At 36.9% G+C, this 19,349-nt stretch overlaps 2 protein-coding genes across 2 annotated transcripts; one reads left to right on the top strand and one right to left on the bottom strand.

Moving 5' to 3' along the window:
• Window positions 1–1,356: 1,356 nt before the first annotated feature.
• Window positions 1,357–12,691, top strand: wdr46 (WD repeat domain 46; the record flags this gene model as incomplete). The annotated part of the gene is made up of 14 exons (XM_079238916.1): window positions 1,357–1,413; window positions 1,691–1,852; window positions 2,209–2,289; window positions 2,364–2,476; window positions 2,563–2,650; window positions 2,908–2,969; window positions 5,228–5,332; window positions 5,455–5,605; window positions 6,079–6,314; window positions 7,061–7,214; window positions 8,770–8,917; window positions 11,687–11,877; window positions 11,984–12,097; window positions 12,353–12,691. 14 exons carry the CDS (start codon window positions 1,357–1,359, stop codon window positions 12,470–12,472), a joined length of 1,782 nt encoding a protein of 593 aa, XP_079095042.1. The 3' UTR covers window positions 12,473–12,691.
• Window positions 12,692–17,134: 4,443 nt separating this feature from the next.
• b3galt4 (UDP-Gal:betaGlcNAc beta 1,3-galactosyltransferase, polypeptide 4) lies at window positions 17,135–18,486 on the bottom strand (the record flags this gene model as incomplete). The annotated part of the gene is made up of 1 exon (XM_079238918.1): window positions 17,135–18,486. One exon carries the CDS (start codon window positions 18,484–18,486, stop codon window positions 17,377–17,379), a length of 1,110 nt encoding a protein of 369 aa, XP_079095044.1. The 3' UTR covers window positions 17,135–17,376.
• Window positions 18,487–19,349: the final 863 nt, after the last annotated feature.

Genomic DNA, 19,349 nt, shown 5'->3' on the forward strand with positions numbered 1-19,349 from the left:
ATATATATATATATATATATATATATATATATATATATATATATATATATATATATATATATATATATATATATATATATATATTTGGAGCATTTAGCATTTATGGGTCTGTTCTGGCAAAACAAAGAGCAATATTTCTGTAGTACCTCATGGAATTTTAAGCCTTCATAGCAATTTTATCATTCCCAAAAGGGCAGCTCACCTGTCCACATCACATCCCAACAAGGAGTCATCAAAACAGGAAACAATGGCCTTTTCAGTAACAGCAGTCTAAAGAGACAGAAAGATCATAGGACTGAAATAAGTTAAGAAACAATACATTTTTTAAAAGAAGAAATTTCAAGAAAATAGAAACAAAATACAAGCCAGCCATTTTTGTAGCAAATGTCATTGACAGCCAGTGAGTAAAAAGCCTGCATTCAAACCTCAGTAGTTTGATAGCTGAAGGAATAAAATTCCCAGAAAAACAATCAATTTTACTTTGAGGAGCACAGTATATAGTAGCAGAAGCATCCCAAAATAATCTGTCATTACATGATGAGATTGTCTGGAGATGGAGATGATGTCCTTTACCTGAGAGTGGATGCAAATGTCTCAGTTTGACTGCATTATCTTTGATATTATGACTTTCAATAAATGAACATTACAAAGTGCATAATATAAACTTAGAAACCTTAAATGGTCCAGCTTCCTCAAAAAAGGTTTCTCTGCTGACATCTTTTGACCACAGATTTAGTGTTCACATCAATTTTAAATTACAAACACAGTGCTCACGATGAACTTTGTGTTCACTACCTTGACTACAGTCAGCAGTTGTTTAAATATCTGGATAGTTATCAGCACACCAGCAAACAAATAAATATAAAACAAGGACATTATCTGAGTCAGTACCAAAAAACCGAGACAGTAGGACTGAGTCATCATAAAATTTAACCAGGCATCTGTTGGTTGATCTGCAGCAATCTGTGACCATAATAAAAAGTAATAATGATTGCACAAAGCCCTGTGGTGAGCCAGTGTTTGAAACAGATTTACTGAAATTTATGCTACAAAAATAGCATAATTTTACTTAAACTATTATCAGCAGAAAAAGAATTGCAATTAATATATGCAAGTTTTTTTTATTTAATTGAAGTCACTTAATAATTTATATATATATAATTTATAACTGAAATAAATCCAAGAATGTTTCTTACTTTTTTTAAAAAAGAAAAATGAATAAATAATAATAACAGCAACAAGTATTATTATTATTATTATTATTATTATTATTATTATTATTATTATTATTATTATTATTATTATTATTATAAACGGAAGTGACGCCACAGGAAGTAAAAAACGTACACAACAAAGATGGCGTCTCCCGGTGAGGCAAATGTGAACGTTTCACACGTGGGTAAAACCAAGAAGGTAAATTTAAGAAGAAAAAAAACATTATTTAAGTTTATAGTACTGACTTTTTTCATACGTTGTACATTTACATCTTAAACGCGCCTGTTAAAACTTGAGAAACACAAAGTAACTGCTGCTTTATTACTTGCTAGCATTAGTCAGCTAACAAGTACTAGCGTTGATGTGCGGGGTACGAGTTGGGGCCCGAAGTCTCTGCAAAATTATATTTAACCGAATAGTCTGCACTCTTCAGGTCAATGCTATTAAACTCATTGCTGTTTCTCCTCTCTGTTAGCCCACTGCTCGTTACTGGCAGAAGGAGAAGAAAGACGAAATAAAAGATGGTGAAGGAGAACCGACTATCCAGCAACAGGATGATCAAAAAGCAGATCAGAAGAAGGCAAAGAAAAGGAAACATCAAGAGGTTCAAATTCATGGACAGAAATTCATATCAGGGGTGAGAAATTAAAATGTTGTTCGATTAGTCACCTATTAGGATACCAGTCTTATTCATTTAAGTGACTAAGAGGACTAAGGACATGTTCCAACATTTTAATAGTTTTTTTTTTCTTTTTCCTTTTCGTTGATAATCTCAATCTCATTTTGGAAAAATCTAATGGGTTTTTTTTTTTTTGTTGTTGTTTTTTTGTTTTTTTTTTGTTATACAAGTGGTATTCAGTTCAGTCCTACAAAGCCGTTTTTAATGTTTTATTATTATTTCTATTCTCGGTATGTCCTCTAGTTTCATGTTTATTTACTTCACTCAAATTGATTATTTTTGTATTCAGTCTAATTAATCTGCATTCTTTTTAGAAATCAGACCCATTCCCTGGGCCTGCTCCTATTCCAGCAGACAGGTTGAAGAAATTTAACAGAAATGACAAAGTAAAGAAGGTAAGAGCACAGCAAAGGGGTGGAATATCGTCTTTGCCTGATCGACATCTCATATATTTTCTTCTGTTGTCCAGCCCAGCCATCATCATCATAAGCTGCAAGACATTATTGCTAATTCAGAGGAAGCATCAGAAATGGCCCAGAAACAAGCTGCTCGGTTTGACGTCCTGCTCCCAGAAGAAGCAGGGTAATTCTACTCTTCTTGTTCCAGCGCATGCTCAAATGGAGATTAGGTGATTAAAACATGTCACTTAGATACAATTTTTTTTAAAGATTTCTTGAAGGAGATGAAGATGAGGACACATGTATGATCTCGCAGGAGGACATTGCAGATGCTGTGGATATATCATCTGGAGCAAAGGTACCTTAGTTATTGTTTTACTTTATTTGAGCAAATTCTATCCAAAATAGCTTCTTCCAACAGAATCTCATGGTAAAGCAGTGCTGTGTTTAAAAATACAGATTTTATTATTTAGTGTTAGCCATATTTTATGTTTAATTTTTGCAGAATTGCTTATAATGGCATCACAGTTGATGGATTCCACTGGTTTATAAGTCAACATTTCTATCAGCATCCAAACATTTGGTCTTTTTTTTTTCTTCCCTCTACTTTTACAGTATTTCAATCTCAAATTGTCTCAGTTTGGACCATATCGACTGGATTACAGCAGGACTGGACGGTCAGTATTGCATTTGTCATATTCCTGCATTTTTTATTCGTAGCTTATGTTTTATGTTTCAGACATTGACTTGCTATTGTAGCGCATTTGACCTATAACACCTGTGAAATGCCAAACATACTCAATGGGCTGGACTGATTTTTGGCCATTTTATCAATTTATGTAATGTGCTGATTCAACTGCGATTCATAAATTTTTAAATACAAATAAATTTCATAATAATTAAATGACAAATAGTTTTACAGTAAAGACAGGAAGCTAAAAGCTGCGCTGCCACCTTGACACTTTAGGTAGACGGACTGAAAGTCAGTGTCTGGGGGGTGAATTGCAAACAACAGAGATATCAAAAAGCAAGCTTGTAACCTTGCAGCAACTGATACAGAGCGTGGGATTTACTCGACAGGTTTGAAGGCTAGCGTTTGGAAACATTTTGGTATTGATGGACACGAGGACAGACAGGCCTAAGTAAGATTTACTCCATATGTAAGATGTTTAAAGCCTAAATAAAATCTCATTGTAGTACTACAGTATTACAAACATGTACATATATTACAGTAGTACAAACAGATGACATCCATTCCAGCTCAGGTTAGAAGAAGTTGGTATATTTAACTATTGCTAACCCTTTTCCTGAAGGTTACATTTACATGAGTTTTTACGTTATATTAGATTTATTAATGGTACCACATGAATAAAAGACGAAAAAGATAAATGTGTATATTTACTTGAATTAATGGATAGTGAATGGAGTATAAAGTAGGATAGAGGTAGCCACAGATTGAGGGGGGAAAAAAAGTCAATGTGGAAAAAAGATGCATGAAATTTCCTGATAATTGCTTGAAGGGGTGCTATTATGGTATTTTGAGTTTTCTGAGCCTTCTACAGTGTTACAGTGTTGAATCCTCATCGGACATTTGAACGGCACTGTTTTTTATCACCTAAACACATGTTTGAGTTTGAGTTTGAGTTCCAGCACTCTCTTTATTCGGTTTCCATGGCTACGAAAAACGCGCCGTTTTAGAGTTTTTTCTACTTGGAAATCCTTGTGACGTCCCGGGGGATAAGGTTCGGTGATTGGTTACCTTCTACTGGTTAACAAGGGCATGTACAAATACATCAGGCGGGTCGAAAACGTCGGATAAAGTTATTTCCAACGATGGCTGGTGAGTTTACCAAAGAGAGACATCCTGCTGCATTCGTTGCTGTGTGTTGCTGTTTTCCACTTCGTTTTCAGGGTCTGATTCAGGTTCCAACATGTAGGGCTGTATGCTATGTGTTGACATTGTATTTTATTTTTTTTATTGAGTTCATAGTAGCCTAATCCTTCTGTTTATGAGATGTTACAATGACGGCGAAAGCAGGTGCGGTGCGCACTCCCGATGTAGCGCAGTGGTGGGAGGCGGGGCTTAATGCGGAAGAGTTTCAATCCACTCGTTTTGCCCACAGGCTGATCTGACAGCCTACGGAGAGGGTTGCTCTGAAGTAAATAAAGCGATTTGTGACAATAACTCGATCAATCCCAGCCCTTCTGGTCTCAGAAATAGAAATAAATTAGCCTGAAATGCTCATAATAGTTCCACTTTAATATCTAATTGGAGCACCCTGAATCTAAATGTAATCGAAACATGAAGTAATTAAGATTGCACACCAATAATACTAGCTCATCTTTCATGCTTATAGCCGTTTCCTGTTGGGTCGTTTGGTCGCTGCTGCCACTAGCTAAAAACATGAATGACAAGAAGTTACTACAGCAGTTTTATTTATTTATTTACAACATTGCCTGTTGGGTTCTTTTAAACAGCTGATCATGTGTCTGATTCACTTCCTGCAGTTGTGTACATCATAAATGTGATGGAAGTGATACATTTATGTTACAAACCAATGTAATTCAATGCAAGCTGTTGATTTCTCTGAGCCAAGTTATTTATTAAATTGGCTTGAATTGATGTGTCTGTAAAGTGCTCTGAGATGACATTGTTGTGAAGTTGTGCTTCACAAGTAAAGCTGGATTAAATTGAATTGAAACTCCAACCTAGTAAGATTTTCATTTCAATGCTAAAAGTAACTATAAGTTAAAATATATGACATTGTTACGTAAAACATGTGAAATGAGGGGCACATTTAAAAGTGGTTAATGAAAAACTTAATTTCTCCCTGCATATTTCAGTAGTTTAGTAATAAAAATTGTGTTACAAACACCTGGCATATTTTATATTGATATAAAATAACATGTTTGCTGTTTTTTTTTCCCCCTTTAGTCACCTGCTGCTTGGTGGGAGGAGAGGCCATGTGGCTTGTATCGACTGGCAATCCAAGCAGCTCATGTGTGAGATAAATGTGATGGAGTCAGTCAACGATGTAAAGTAAGTCTACAACACCGCACACATCTGTACTTATTTTCATACTTCACTTACAGCAATGGATAGGTTTGTTTGTTATATTTGAACATCTCCTCCAGTCTAAACACTTTTCTGTCTGAATTTAGGTGGCTCCACAGTGAAGCCATGTATGCAGTGGCTCAGAAGAAGTGGCTGTATATTTATGACTCCAACGGAATAGAGCTTCACTGCATTCGTAAATTCAACGACGTCCTTCGAATGCAGTTTCTTCCTTATCACTTTTTGCTAGCCACAGCGGTAGGTTTACTGGATTGTTTGTTAATGCTGCTGAATGTTGAATTCACCACAAACCCTGATCGTGTGTCAGCATCTTTAATGAGAGATTTAGTTTATGGTCAAACCCCCTTTAGAGTTTCTTGTACCAGTGTCATCAGGATGAAAATTAAGTGATGAAAGTTGTGTCTAACTAAAATAGTTAATGGACAAACCACAAGCACTTTTTTTCTTCATTATTGACAAGAAGTCAGCTTTGGTAAAAGCATTTAAAAACACATGTCTAAGTTGAATTTATCAGTATTTTTTTCTTTTTTGCATGTAACATCATGTATCTTAACTATTTAGATCATCAGGTCTTCTATGAACTATGCAAAATTCTCTTACAACATAAACAATAAATGTTCATAAAAGTGTTCACACCAATAAAGTGTGCATTGTTTAAAATTGTACTTTACCAACAATATTCTGGTTTTTCAAACGATTTTGTCTAACAGAGCGCCACAAGCTTCTTGCAGTACCTGGATGTGTCTGTGGGAAAGGAAGTGGCCGCCATCTGTACCAAAACTGGCCGACTTGATGTGATGTGCCAGAACCCTTATAACGCCATCATCCACCTTGGCCATCCCAACGGTACAGTCACCCTCTGGTCACCAAATCAGAAAGAAGCTCTTGTCAAGATGCTTTGCCACCAAGGCGGTGTGCGCTCAGTCACTGTAGACAAGACAGGCACGTAAGTTGCATAAAAACCATGCACTGCTTAGACACCAAGGATATAGTTATTCTTTTAAATGTGCAGATTATAATGTCTGCAAGATTTTTTTTGTAATAGTTCACATAAAACAAAACTATCAAAGTATTATCTGAATGTATCCAGATTGTATAAAGGGTGCGGATGGCTGCCCCCCTTGAGCCAGGTTCTGCTGGGGGTTTTGTCTTTTCCCACTGTCGCCTCATGCAAGCTCAAGCTGAGGGATTGAGTCAAAGTCAAGATTTGATGCAGTCAGTTGGTTTTCTATTAGCTAAGCTGTTTATGAATTGGCTTTAATTGATGTCTGTAAAGTGCCCCGAGAAGACATTGTTGGGAAGTACAACTGAAGCTGAATGGAATTGAAATAAATTAAGAAAGTCCCATACTTATTGACAAAAGGATTTTCTCACTTTTCACCACCTACCACTCAGAACAATTTATTAATGTTAATTTTGTTTAGCGATTGCATTGGATTAATCTGTCCGTTGCATGTAAAAGTGTGTAACCTACTGTTAGTTTTTATTTGTATGAAAATAATATGTGTCAGCATCGAGAGAGAGAAGTTTAACAAGCGGAAGTTTGTCGATTATTAACAACTTTCTGCCAGTTTTTTATCAAAAGTATTTATTTGTTCGTTTATTTAACGATGAAGCTGAAGTTTCCTGAGCGGCCACCAGGCAGCAGCCTTTCATCATGGTCATTTTATATCTTCTTCTTGTTTGTGGCAGATACATGGTAACTTCTGGGATGGATAAAAAGCTGAAAGTTTATGACGTCAGAGCCTTCAAACCGCTCAAGTCCTACTTCCTTCCTGCTGGAGCTTCATGTTTGTCACTAAGCCAGAGAGGACTTTTGTCTGCGGCAACTGGGGATGTTGTTCAGGTCCTTCTCCTACACATATGCATGCACAAACACACACACACACACACACATACCCAGTGCCAGTAAATGATTTATTTTTAAGTTTTTACATAGGAAGGAAGTGAATTATATTTTACCATTTCCTAATGTCTATCGAAACACATCATCACACTGAAAAAACCGTCTCATTCTCAAGAGAACAGCGTCTCAAGGAAGCATTTCAAATTAAATGAAAAAATAAATTGGGGAGACAAGACAAAAACATTTTTATTAAAGGAAGACTTACAAAATATTGATGAATTGATAATTTAGTCATAAGCAGACATAATTGTGCAACTTTTAATATATTTAACTTAAAAATATTTGAAACCATTTAGGGCAGGTATTTCTATAAAGAAAGTGTTGTTGGTGCTAATAGACGAAATGAAGACAAATTTCTGCTTTTTTAAAAATTATTTTAACTGTTTATATAGAGGAATTATTTAATTTATTAATTTATTATCTACAATTAAATGAAGACAAAACTGAGATAGGTCTATTTAGTAGCAAAGAGAATAGGGTGAATAGCCTGGAGACTCAGGCTCTTAAAATCACAGACCAAACTTGTAATCTTGCAGCGTTGATAGACACAGATCTGACTTTCAGCAGCCAAATCAAGGATGTTACTAAGAAGCTGTTTACCAACTCAAATGTCAACAGAATTAAATGTTGAGTCTCCCAGAAAGACCAGGAGACACTCATCCATGCAGCCATCTCCAGAAGACTGGATTACTGTAATAGTCTTAAAAGAGCATTAAACATCTGCAGCTCATCCAGATGCTGCTGCAAGAGCTTTCACCAGGAGTAGGAGATCTGAACACATCACGCCAGTCTTAACACTGGCATCTAGTCAGTAACGGGATAGATTTTTAAAACCATACTGATTGTTTACAAATCTCAGAATGGTTTAGGCCCAGAATACATCTGTGATAAATTCAGTGAATTTTGACCAAGCAGAGATCTTGGATAAAGAAAAAATTCAGGTAAACTTGTCCAGACCTGAGAAGAGAAGCAGCCTTTAGCTATGATGCTGCAAACAAGTGGAACAAACTGCCAGTGGAGATTAAACTCTCACCAAATGTAGACACCTTAAATCCAGATAAAAACATGTCTCTCTTCTCATCCTCCTATGCATAAAATGCACAGTAAGTTGGAACTTATCTTACTTTTAATTATTCAATTTGATTGTGATGCTTTGCTATTTGTTGCTAGTTTTTAGGCTTTTTTTTTTTTTTTTTTTGGATAATCTGTAATGCTTTTGATGATCTACATAAAGCTCTTTGAATTATAACATGTGCTACACAAATGTATTTACCCTGCTGTATATATATATATATATATATAAGTTCTACCTCCGTGCTAAAGAGTTTTGTAACGGTAAAGCAGTCGGTGTCGTTAAGGAAGCATATTACATACTACAACTCATTCTTATTATGAAAAAAGATGATCAGGAGAATTTCTTCCATGACCAATGGGGGGGGAGTTTTTTTTTTACTTTTCACTTCTGTAACTTTATAATTTCTCTATTTCCCTGCAGGTATACAGGGATGTTTGGAGCACACCTGTCACCAAACCCTACATGGCTCACAGGGTTCGGGGAACTGTGTGGGGCCTGAACTTCTGTCCCTTTGAGGACGTCCTTGGAGTTGGGCATGGAGAAGGTTTCACCAGCATGCTCACACCAGGTCCGTCTCTTTTACATTACATATATATATATATATATATATATATATATATATATATATATATATATATATATATATATATATATATATATATATATATATATATATATATATGCTGTTTTCGTTCTTATTCCCCGGGCTGCTCTAAAAGTAAAAGCAGCTGCACTTGTAGAAATCTTTGGAGTGGGCATTTTACTTATCTTTTGTGTTCTGTTGACAAGGCAAGTTTTATTTCTAGCTTGCACAGCTGCATTCACACACTCATACCCACACACATAAAATGGCCTCCGTTGGTGTATGTGCAATGTACATACTCAGTTAGTTCATATTTAACGACCAAGGCGAGGTAGTGACCCAACATGGTCTGGAGGGCTGTGACAATATACATTTTGTTTGGATTCGATTCCGATTGTTTTTTTGTTTTGTTTTTTTTAAATAGCGATTCCCACAATTCTTCAATATTGCTGATTTTTGTAAATTAAAAACAAAACAAAAAAAAAAGAACAAAACTTTTTTTTTTGTTCGTCATTTTTTAAAATTTCACTTAGGAAAAAACATTACAGTATCTAGACCGTCATTCTGCTGCTATAATGCCCAAGAAGAAAAGTAAAAAGATCAATAAAAACAATAAAAAGGATAAAAATTTTATAATGGATTATTTTTATTGACTTGAAAAAACAGATTTTTTTTAAACAAAAAATTTATTTTAAAATTGTGAAGCAAAAATTCCCAATATTCGCTTTTTCTATTAGACTTGGAACCTGAATGGTTTGTGCCTTTAAATGTCACCTATATTCGTTATATTCATTTTCATACTTTCTCATAGAGCTACACGATGTTGGTACAAACTGACACTGCAATTTTTTTTCTGACCCTGCGACATATATTACAGTATGAAAAAACACCGAAGATGACTTGAACAGTACTTTAGTTATGCTGCACTCCTGCCATCTGGTTGATAACTGATCTTACCTCTTATTTTTTAATGTTACGTCTTACTGTATTCGACAGTTATATTGATGATCTTTTACGGCTTGGTTTTATTGTGCTAACTTGCTCCGTTCTATCTAACAGCTTAACTAACTAATTAAAATAGACAAAATTAACATCCATATCTGCATCTTGTAGATATACAAATTAATTAACCTCCTACATTGCAGGACCTGCAATGTGACTGTTTCATTGTAGATGCTTGAATGAAATATTGTGCAGATCTTATTTTCTCACCACCTCATTCAACCCCGTGTCAACGGAAACACAGAAGTGACAACTGTCCTCTTCATGCATTTTTCACGTTAACCATGCCCACCTCAAATGTCTGACCAATTACACACGAACCCCACGAGAACACAGCTCTGCTAGGCTGATGTGCCGAGAAAAAGCTGAGCTCTGCAAAAACAAAATGACGTCAGAACGGCTTATCCTTGTAGGTGCTAAGTTGAATATTTCTAGAATTAAAAAAAAAAAGAGAGGATGACCTTCATTTTAATAGTTGCAAATTGGATCAATGGGATCCTAAGTTGTCTTAGTTTAAACTACTGAATCCTGCCAGATTTGGTCTGATTTATATTTAAATTGTCAAATGAAGCAAGACTGTACTCTAGATAAATCTTTTTTATGCATTTAATGCCTTGCAGTGTCAGTTAGAGAATGTTTCACCTAAGGTAGATGGCATAAATGGATGGCTATGATACCTAAGTGACTGAATGGAAACATTAGGGATGTTACATAGCAAAAGAATTTTGATCAAGTTTCTCACAAATATACTGTGGAAGAGTAAATTTAGTTGTAGAAACTGGGTTAGTAATGAGCAGAGATAGTAATGATGTCTAAGGTTTAATTAATGACTTCAGTTTCAGCCTAAATGGGACAGAATTAAGAGATTTGTCATTTGGGAACCTCATTTACCAGTAGGTCAGTGCTTATTGGATACACAGTAATCATTTTTTAATGCTGGAAGGCATTAGCTGCGATATCGGCCTGTAGTTGGCTGGCTCCAGTGGAGTTTGATTTTTCTTCTTTTTTTTTTTTTTTTTGTGGTATTGCACATACAAATTTATTATTTTAAAAAGACTAATTTCACATTTTTAGTATGATTGATTTCCAGTCATTTATGCACCAATGTAGTTAGTATGTTCACCTTGTACCTGTGTTCTGCCTGCATGGTTGTTAGCTTTGCGGTTTTGTCAGGCAGGAAACGTTTGCCCTAAAAGTGCCCATGACCTCATTTTCTCTGTTGCAAGGTTACAAAAGCAATTATTGACAGCTAAGTTTAGTTTGTCCTCGGGCAGTCGTGGTATATTTGACATCAATGTTCTGACCCTCATCTTAGTTCAGATTGTTTAGAGAGAAGAAATACTTATAGGCAAATGGTTTTCAAAAGCTCAACTATTTTAAAGAGCAAGCACAAGAAGTTGTGACAAAGTTTAGGTCAGCTCTGACTAACAACTGGCAGCGTCATAAAACACAGATGATGGGATGGTTTGTAGAAATCAGTAAAAAGTAAAACCTAATGTTGATTCTGACAACAGACAGTTCAGAGACAATATGCTATTAAAAACAGTTATTTTTAATGTTTCTGCTAATTTTATGTGATTGATCAGGATGAATTATTGACAAGACCTCTAATTAGATTAACCAGGTCATTAATCATTAATTAAATCAGGTCCCCCCTGTAAACATAACTTGAATAAATACTCTTTTCTTTCCTTTTTTTCTTCACATTCAGACAAGTTTTATTCATTTTTGTTGTCCCGATTCTATTAACAGGTGCAGGTGAGCCTAACTTTGATGGTTTGGATGCAAATCCGTACCGTAGCGCAAAGCAGAGGCAGGAGTGGGAGGTTAAAGCCCTGCTGGAGAAGATTCAGCCAGAGCTCATCAGCCTCAACCCCACCGAGCTGGGACAAGTTGACAATGCTACATTTGAACAAAGGCACAAAGACAGGGTCCAAGCTCTGGTCAGTGTTAAAAGATTTTTATTCAACCTGCATATCTGCACTTACTTTTAATATCAGTGAGCAGCTATGATTCACACTGCACTCAAATGATCTTCACCTCTTTCAGGGATTTGACCCACTTGCTAAAGAAAAGTTTGTTCCAAAGTTTAAGAAAAAAGGTAGAAGTTCTACTGGGGGAGTTGAAAGACGCAAGAAGCATGTGGCTCATGAGGACCAGAGGGTAAGTTTCATTTGATCTCATGTGTAGCAAGTAAAGTGTCTTAAAATGCAATAAAACATTATCTTAAACTACCAATACATACATATACATACATATATAGATACAAATTGAACCAAATCAGCTTTTAGTCATTCTTTTTGTTTGTTTTTTTAAATCAGTTTCACACTATGCTTATTCCATCGCAGACAATTATTTTTTTGTTCTCACATCTTTTGTATACCAAAAGTGATTTTTGTGGATTTATTTACCCTGCAGGATGAAATAAGGAAAACGGTAGAAGACAAAATAAAAATGGAAGAAGAACGAAAGAAGACAGAGAAGAAAAAAGCAGAACTATCTAGCCGGAAATCTGCTCTGGACAGATTCAAAAAATAGAAAAAGGGCCCTTTGTGCAGTTCAAATCCAGCGATGTTCTGTGGGAGTGACCTTTGAACTTGACATAAAAGACGTTCATTTTGGGTACATTAATTGACTGAAACTCCAACTGCAGAAATTCTGGATGTAGTGGGCAACTAGGATTTTGTATTCTGATGGTAATCAGCTCTAAGTTTATATATATATATATGTTTTTTTCTTTTCCTTTTTTTGTAAACAATAAACACATTTTCCATATTGGTTCATATTTTTCTTGTTAAACTTTGTGAGTCTTGAGTATCAAACATGGCTATTAAAGGTGTGGTATGGTATGGTTTCACAGCACTCAAGGTCTCCAAAAGATATCTTTATCCAGTCGGGAACCCAGAGACCACCATCTGTCAAGAAAAACAGGGCTCCCCCTCCCCTTATCCCATCTGTCCTGGCAAAGCAGAGCATAGGTGGATGTGTAGGATGTTCACGGACCAGCAGCAGAATTCTCAACAAAGATTGTATGTTATGATGCATTCAGGGTCCCTGTTGTAGTTGACCTACTTCTGACAGCTGATCTGAACAAGCTGGAAGCCATACCTTTGAACGTGTTTACAGAATCTACCAACCTTGGACCTGCTCTCTTTGTCTGGAAATCAGAAGGCATGAAATATTTGGGAATTAAAATCAAAGTACCTGGTACTAAAATATTTTACTTAAATGCTAAACTTTTATTGAACAGTACAAGGAAGACCTTAAAAGATGGTCCGCTCTACCTCTGTCCTTTTAGGATCAGGCAGAGATACTAAAGATAAATGTTCTCCCCAGACCGAGCTTTAAAAGTGTCTTCTGTCCCGTTGATAATTCAGAAATCCTGGTTTTTTAATGAATATTAGAATGTTCTCTTTGTTTCTATGGAATAAAAAGAAACAGAATCAATCTGATATATATTTGTATCATCTTGCATTTAATGCTGTATATTCTCTCATTTGGGGCTGTGGAGGGAAAAACAAGACGAAAGGGGTTGGGACTGGCCAGAAGAACAATTAGTAAAAGATAAAACAAGTTTGTGTCAATGCCTTAACTCTGGTACCATCCTGTCCCGCAAAAAAAATGTATTATCATGTTCTTCGATTTTCATGTGACATATGTAAAGAAATTCCTAAAAGGATGGCTTTTGCAAGTTCATTTCTTCCATCTTCCCTGATTGAGTAATAGGGCTTTTACAGCAGCAGGGATTCCACTGACCAACACTTTATTCACAAGATCACTGAGATTTCTTAAATTGTAGAGCAGAGATATTCTTCCTTTTGAAGAACTTAAAAAAATGATAATTTAAATATGAATAGTTTTTACAATATTCTCAGCTTAAGTCTATTATTTCCAAATTTCCTAAAGAATAGTTTGACTTAGGAAAAAAAACAAAACGTACATTTTTATCATTAAACAGATGTGCAGTCTTGGGTTAAGTTGCCGATATAACATTTCTTCTCCAAGTCCTTTTTAAAAAACAAAGTCACAACGGGAGCTCTATTTACTTCTGCAGAGTAGGTAAACATTTGGTGTGAGTTAGTTTCAGTGGTCATTACATGCATTATTGCACCATGCCCATCTATCTGTCTGTTACGTCACAAGACTGCACAACAGTTGGCTTTGCCTTTTTGGCAGACAAAAAAAATTGTATCAAATGGGAAAAGCTGAGATTTTTTTCTATAGAAATAAGGTGATTTGAGTTTCAAAATATTTTAGGCATGGAACGAATAACAGATTTTATAAATGAGACCGAGTTTAGTTCTGAAACTATTTGGAAGCAGGTCTGGGAACATAGATCATTGTCACAATACTAATTTGATCTGATGTGAGTAGACTGTTAATCCTGGATAACAGGAGAAATTTGAGTTTATATTTGCTGTTTTTTTTCTCAGTTTATCTGCTTTGGTTTTGTTTTTTTTCCCATTTTTAAAATTTTTTTTATTACAAATATGTTTATCTGCTTTGTTCTCCAACAGAAGGTGTTTTCTGTTATGTTTCTGAACACACGTAGTGGCAGGCTTTCTGGCTTTGCTTTGGTTTTAATTCTACAATAGTTTATTTCTATCTTGGTTAAACTGTACGTTTAAGCTATGTTTGTCAGAGCACATCACTCACATCACTATTCTGTTTTTCTTACCCTGCTAGACAGGCCAGGTTCTTGAAAGAGATGTTAGCAAAAATACCTCAATGAATCACTACAGAAGGCTTAAAAACATTTGCTGAAAGCATTTGTTTCTTTTATGGGGAAAGACGATGTGATACTCTGTGACAGTTTCACAAATACCAATAGTGGAAAACATCGGCCTAACCTGAAAGAAGACTTTTCTAGATACATAGTTGGCTGATGTGTGGTTGGTCTATCAGTGCTTGAGGATCAGTGCCAGCACACCAGATTAAGTCAAGACTTTATAGACTTCACATAAGTTTTTAAAGTAGCTACTGGGCCGAGAATACTGACACCAGGATGTGTAGTCCGTACATAATTTTTTATTGCTTTGTCCTTCAACTCCACTTGAGAACATTTACAAAAAAAAGATTTTTTCCACTGATCTGACAAGCTTCTTAACAGTTGATGGTCCCAATAAAATAAAATTTCACTTCTGTTAGCAAAGACTTATATACTCAGCCAATTAGTTTTCTAGACCAGCACTCATTTCACATAAATGGTGGGGAGTGGAAGTCAGCTTGCTTTTATGAGTCACATTTAAGAAAGTTCTTTTGGGAGAAGGATATGAAAGAGGAACAGGAGTAGGGTTACGTTCAGCTCTGCATCTCAGGCCTTTCAGACAAATAAAGTTAATCATACCACAGATGACTTCCAAATAAAGTGTATTTCATTTATAAAGATTTGCAAATGTAAAAAATGTAAAAACGTCTAATTGCTAGTCAAACTGCTGTTGACTAGCTCCCATTGTTTATAGATGGTTTGTGATTTAGAAAAGTAAAAAATCACACAAACTATGATAGTTGAAAATAAACCTCTTTCCTTGCTAAACTTATTTTACTCTACAGTCATTTAGCAGACACTTTTATCCAAAGCGACATACATCAGTTTAGTTCTTTTTTTTTTTTTGCCATTAACAGTATTAAAACCACATTGGAGAGCAGTAGTTTCATGTCAACACGTTGTGATAAGTGCTCAGTTAACCATGTGAGTGGGAGAAAGTCGGAGTACCCATGTCTTTAGACCATGTGTTAAATATATGAGAATACAACCACTGGACTAAATAGCTAAACCAAATTGAAGGTTGTAAACGAATTACATCTGCTTCTGATGCACAACAGGCCACTCTTCATTTAACACTTCATACAATCACACTGTGACTGACATGCACAGAACAGTCATATATACTATATATGTATATATATATATATATATATATATATATATATATATATGTGTGTGTGTGTGTGTGTGTGTATGTATATATGTGTATGTATGCTCATAAGAGATCATAAGAGTGTGGGTCACATGTTTTGTAAAAATACAGCGTGGCAGCAAATTTTACATTTGTATATAGAAAAATTCAGTAAGTTTTCTTATGAGGAATAGATTAGAGACTGAATGATTTAAACTTCTTTCTTCCTGTTTTTTAAAAAAAAATTTTAAAAAGAAAAAACAGGAAGAAATTGCCATATAACCTCAGATGGCCATGTTTGTACATTATTATCTAGTGAAAAATGGCTGTCCAATACATGAAAATGCTTGAGCCAACTGGAATAACTGGTCGTCAGTGTCCTTTTGGTTGTCTTTTCAGACTTCCAACAACAATTTTGAGGAAGTTTAGTCTTTATACTATATTATTTCTTTGCTTTGCTAATAATTTTGGTCTAAGAGTCTTTTTAAATAGAGCTCTGTAAACCCTATCACTATGTGAGAAGAAAATGAGGAAGCTTCTAAACTTCCCTATGTCTCCATTTAAACAAATATATTTTTTCAGCTGTTGAGTAAATTTCTACCTGAAACAATGCAGACCAGGTTTTATTTATATGTGCAGGTTTATTGGTGCCTGACCTTAATTCATACATATATTTCCTGAGTGTAAACACAGACTTTCTTGCATTGTTTAGCACACACCGATGGCTGGACACATCACGTTGCGTTTTATCCTCATCATATCCACATCACTGCAAGTATGTGGGTTGTGTTTTATTTCACTTCCAAAAGAATTTAAAAGATGTTTGTTATAGCATGACAGCAGTCTGTAACATCAGTTTTGTGGTCTCAGAGTAACCCCGTGTAAGTAAAAAGCTATATCCTCAACATGTTCTCAGTACTGGCTTAATGTATCTCATTGTATCCATTTTCAGTAGACCAGTTAATGGACTGCAAGTGCACACAATCATGTCTCCATTATTGAATTTCAAAATTATTAGTGTAATGTGCTAAAATTTGAACTTGTACTTCATGTGCTTAAAATCATTTAGAAGATCATTTGATTTTACTGAAGTAGAGTTTATGAATCCTGTGGTTTGATATTTATTGCAGATTTGTGAAGACATGCATTTAGACAAACTGCTACAACTGCAGTACGTGATAAACCACAGAGTTGTTTAAATACATGACGGCTGGAGGCTATTAATATTTGATGAAGCTTGTCAGGGGGCTTTATTGCTATGTGCATTCATCACATAAGCAGCTGCATTTTCTCAGCATGCTAATGTTTGCTCTGCAACGGCTCTCCATACTACCGGCTTTTTATTCTACTTCTAAATAAAACAAACAAAAAAGGAGTTAAATATTTTACAGTCCTTTAGCATAACTGTAAAGTGTTTTAAAAAAATAAAGCTCTAAAGAGATATTTTCTCGGTGCACATTATAGATTCACAGCCTGAAGAGCACTTGTGCTGTTCACAGTACTAAAGCGAGGCACAGTTCCAGCAGATCCAATTCATATTCCTCATAATCCTTGCTCCAGTCTCAGAACTGATCCCAGCATCGCCCGGACTTTGCACATCCCCAGTGAGGCTCTTTGACCCAGCCAGGAGCAGGGGGGTGACGAATGGATATCAGCCCAGTAGTGCAGCATCTCCCTGGGTGAGATGTGGTGGATGGATACCATGGCCTGATAACAGCAGCGTCCATATGGCACACCTGGTCCACCAGAGAAGAGAGGGCAATGTGAGGGCAGCACTCCAGCTGTCCGTGCACACAGACCTACAAAAACGTCCTCAGGAGGCAGAGGAGTGGATAAAGGCGAGGCAGAGGCTGCCAGGGAGATTTTGAGCAATGCAGAGCGGGACAGAACATAGGCTGTACCACTGCAATAGTCTGGAAAGACTGAAGCAGGGTAGGCCCCTGCAGGGAGGTAGTGCTTGCTGTCTGGATCACGATCTGGAGCCACATGAAGATGCACTCTGCCAAGATACAAGTCTCCTTGCTCGTAAGGGTTACGGCTTTTGTTCAGGAAATGTAAGAGTGCATTGGGATTAAACAAGACATCGTCATCCACTTTGGCCATGAAGTGAGCCTGAGGGCAGAACCGGCGAACCCAGCCCAACATAGACAGGGTCTTGAGGGTGAGATTGGAGTAGGTGTCCAAAAAACGCCCCTGAATCAGGTCACCTTTCTCCCGGGCTTCCTCTATCATCAGCTTACCCAGTCCAGGGTCAGTTGCCACACCCACCATGAAAAGGGTCATGACCCGCAGACCTCTCACCTCCACCTCCCCTCCCCAGGTGTCCCTGATGGCTTGGCGTGCCCGCTGGTTGGCAGGTGCCGATGTAACCAAAGTGATGAGGTAAGGCTTGGCACGCTGGCAAACGAGCGGGCTTGGCATGAGCAAGAATTCCTCGGGTCGTATGGGAGGCACACTCTGCGGAGGAAGGATGCCAGCATGTGGGTCCACCACCGCGCTCAAGCCCATGGAGGTGACCCATAATTCAATAAAGTCCAAGAAGAGCAGAGCAAGCAGCGCTGCGCACGCTATAACTGCGCAGAGAAAAGGCAGATAAACAAGCCTGCTCCCACGCTTTCCAAATCTGGGTTTGCACAATCCCCGTCCGATCATGACCAACCTCTCCTCTCCAAATGCGCAGCTCTGAGGACGTCTGAAAGCCGCTTTTGCTGGTGTTTCACCTTCGTCTCGCCTCCCTTATCCTGACGGGTAGATGCAGTCTTCTGGCATCGCAGTATTAGCCTTCTCCTCACACCTACACCCCTTCTCTGCTATTGAGTCGAAAAGCGTCAGAGAAGCCTTTTGTTTTCGCTGCGTCGGTGATGAGAGTGCGATGAGCATCTGCGCAAATGGAGCCGTAGATGTGACAGAAGCCAGCAGCATTCTTTGTGTGTGTGTGTGTGTGTGTGTGTGTGTGTGTGTGTGTGTGTGTGTGTGTGTGTGTGTGTGTGTGTTGCTCCCCTCCTCTTACTGGACTGGAACAGCCGTGCGCTAGAACAATATGACGCACAGATAATCATTATGTGCAGTTAGGCGCTGCGGAATGATGTATTTTCCTCTAACCCTGCATATTCCACGACTCTCTCGGCAAAGGGGGTGGGGGTGAACTGTTGGGACGTCCGAAGTCCTATTTTTATGCTGCACTCAGGCTAAACAGCTGGATTGACTTAAACAGCACATTGCCTGTGGTGAAGATAAATCATTTTTCAATAGTCTGCATTGAAAAGCTTATTAAAACGCAACGTTGCATCTGAGACTGGTGGTATAGATGCTTCGTACCTTCCTGTTCACAAAATGTGCAAATGGGATTTTTATTTTAGCTGCACTATTGGTTGTTACGGCTAGTAATGACGAGGCAGCTTTTGGAAACAGATCCAAAAATAAAAGTACACAAGCCTCTCCGCAGAAATCCGGAAAATATATAAGTAAATGAAGTGAATGGAAGACTATTAACAAAATTCAATATAAAACAAGAG

The sequence above is a fragment of the Telmatherina bonti genome (genome assembly GCF_933228915.1).
Source record: "Telmatherina bonti genome assembly, chromosome: 4".
NCBI classification, from domain to species: domain Eukaryota; kingdom Metazoa; phylum Chordata; class Actinopteri; order Atheriniformes; family Telmatherinidae; genus Telmatherina; species Telmatherina bonti.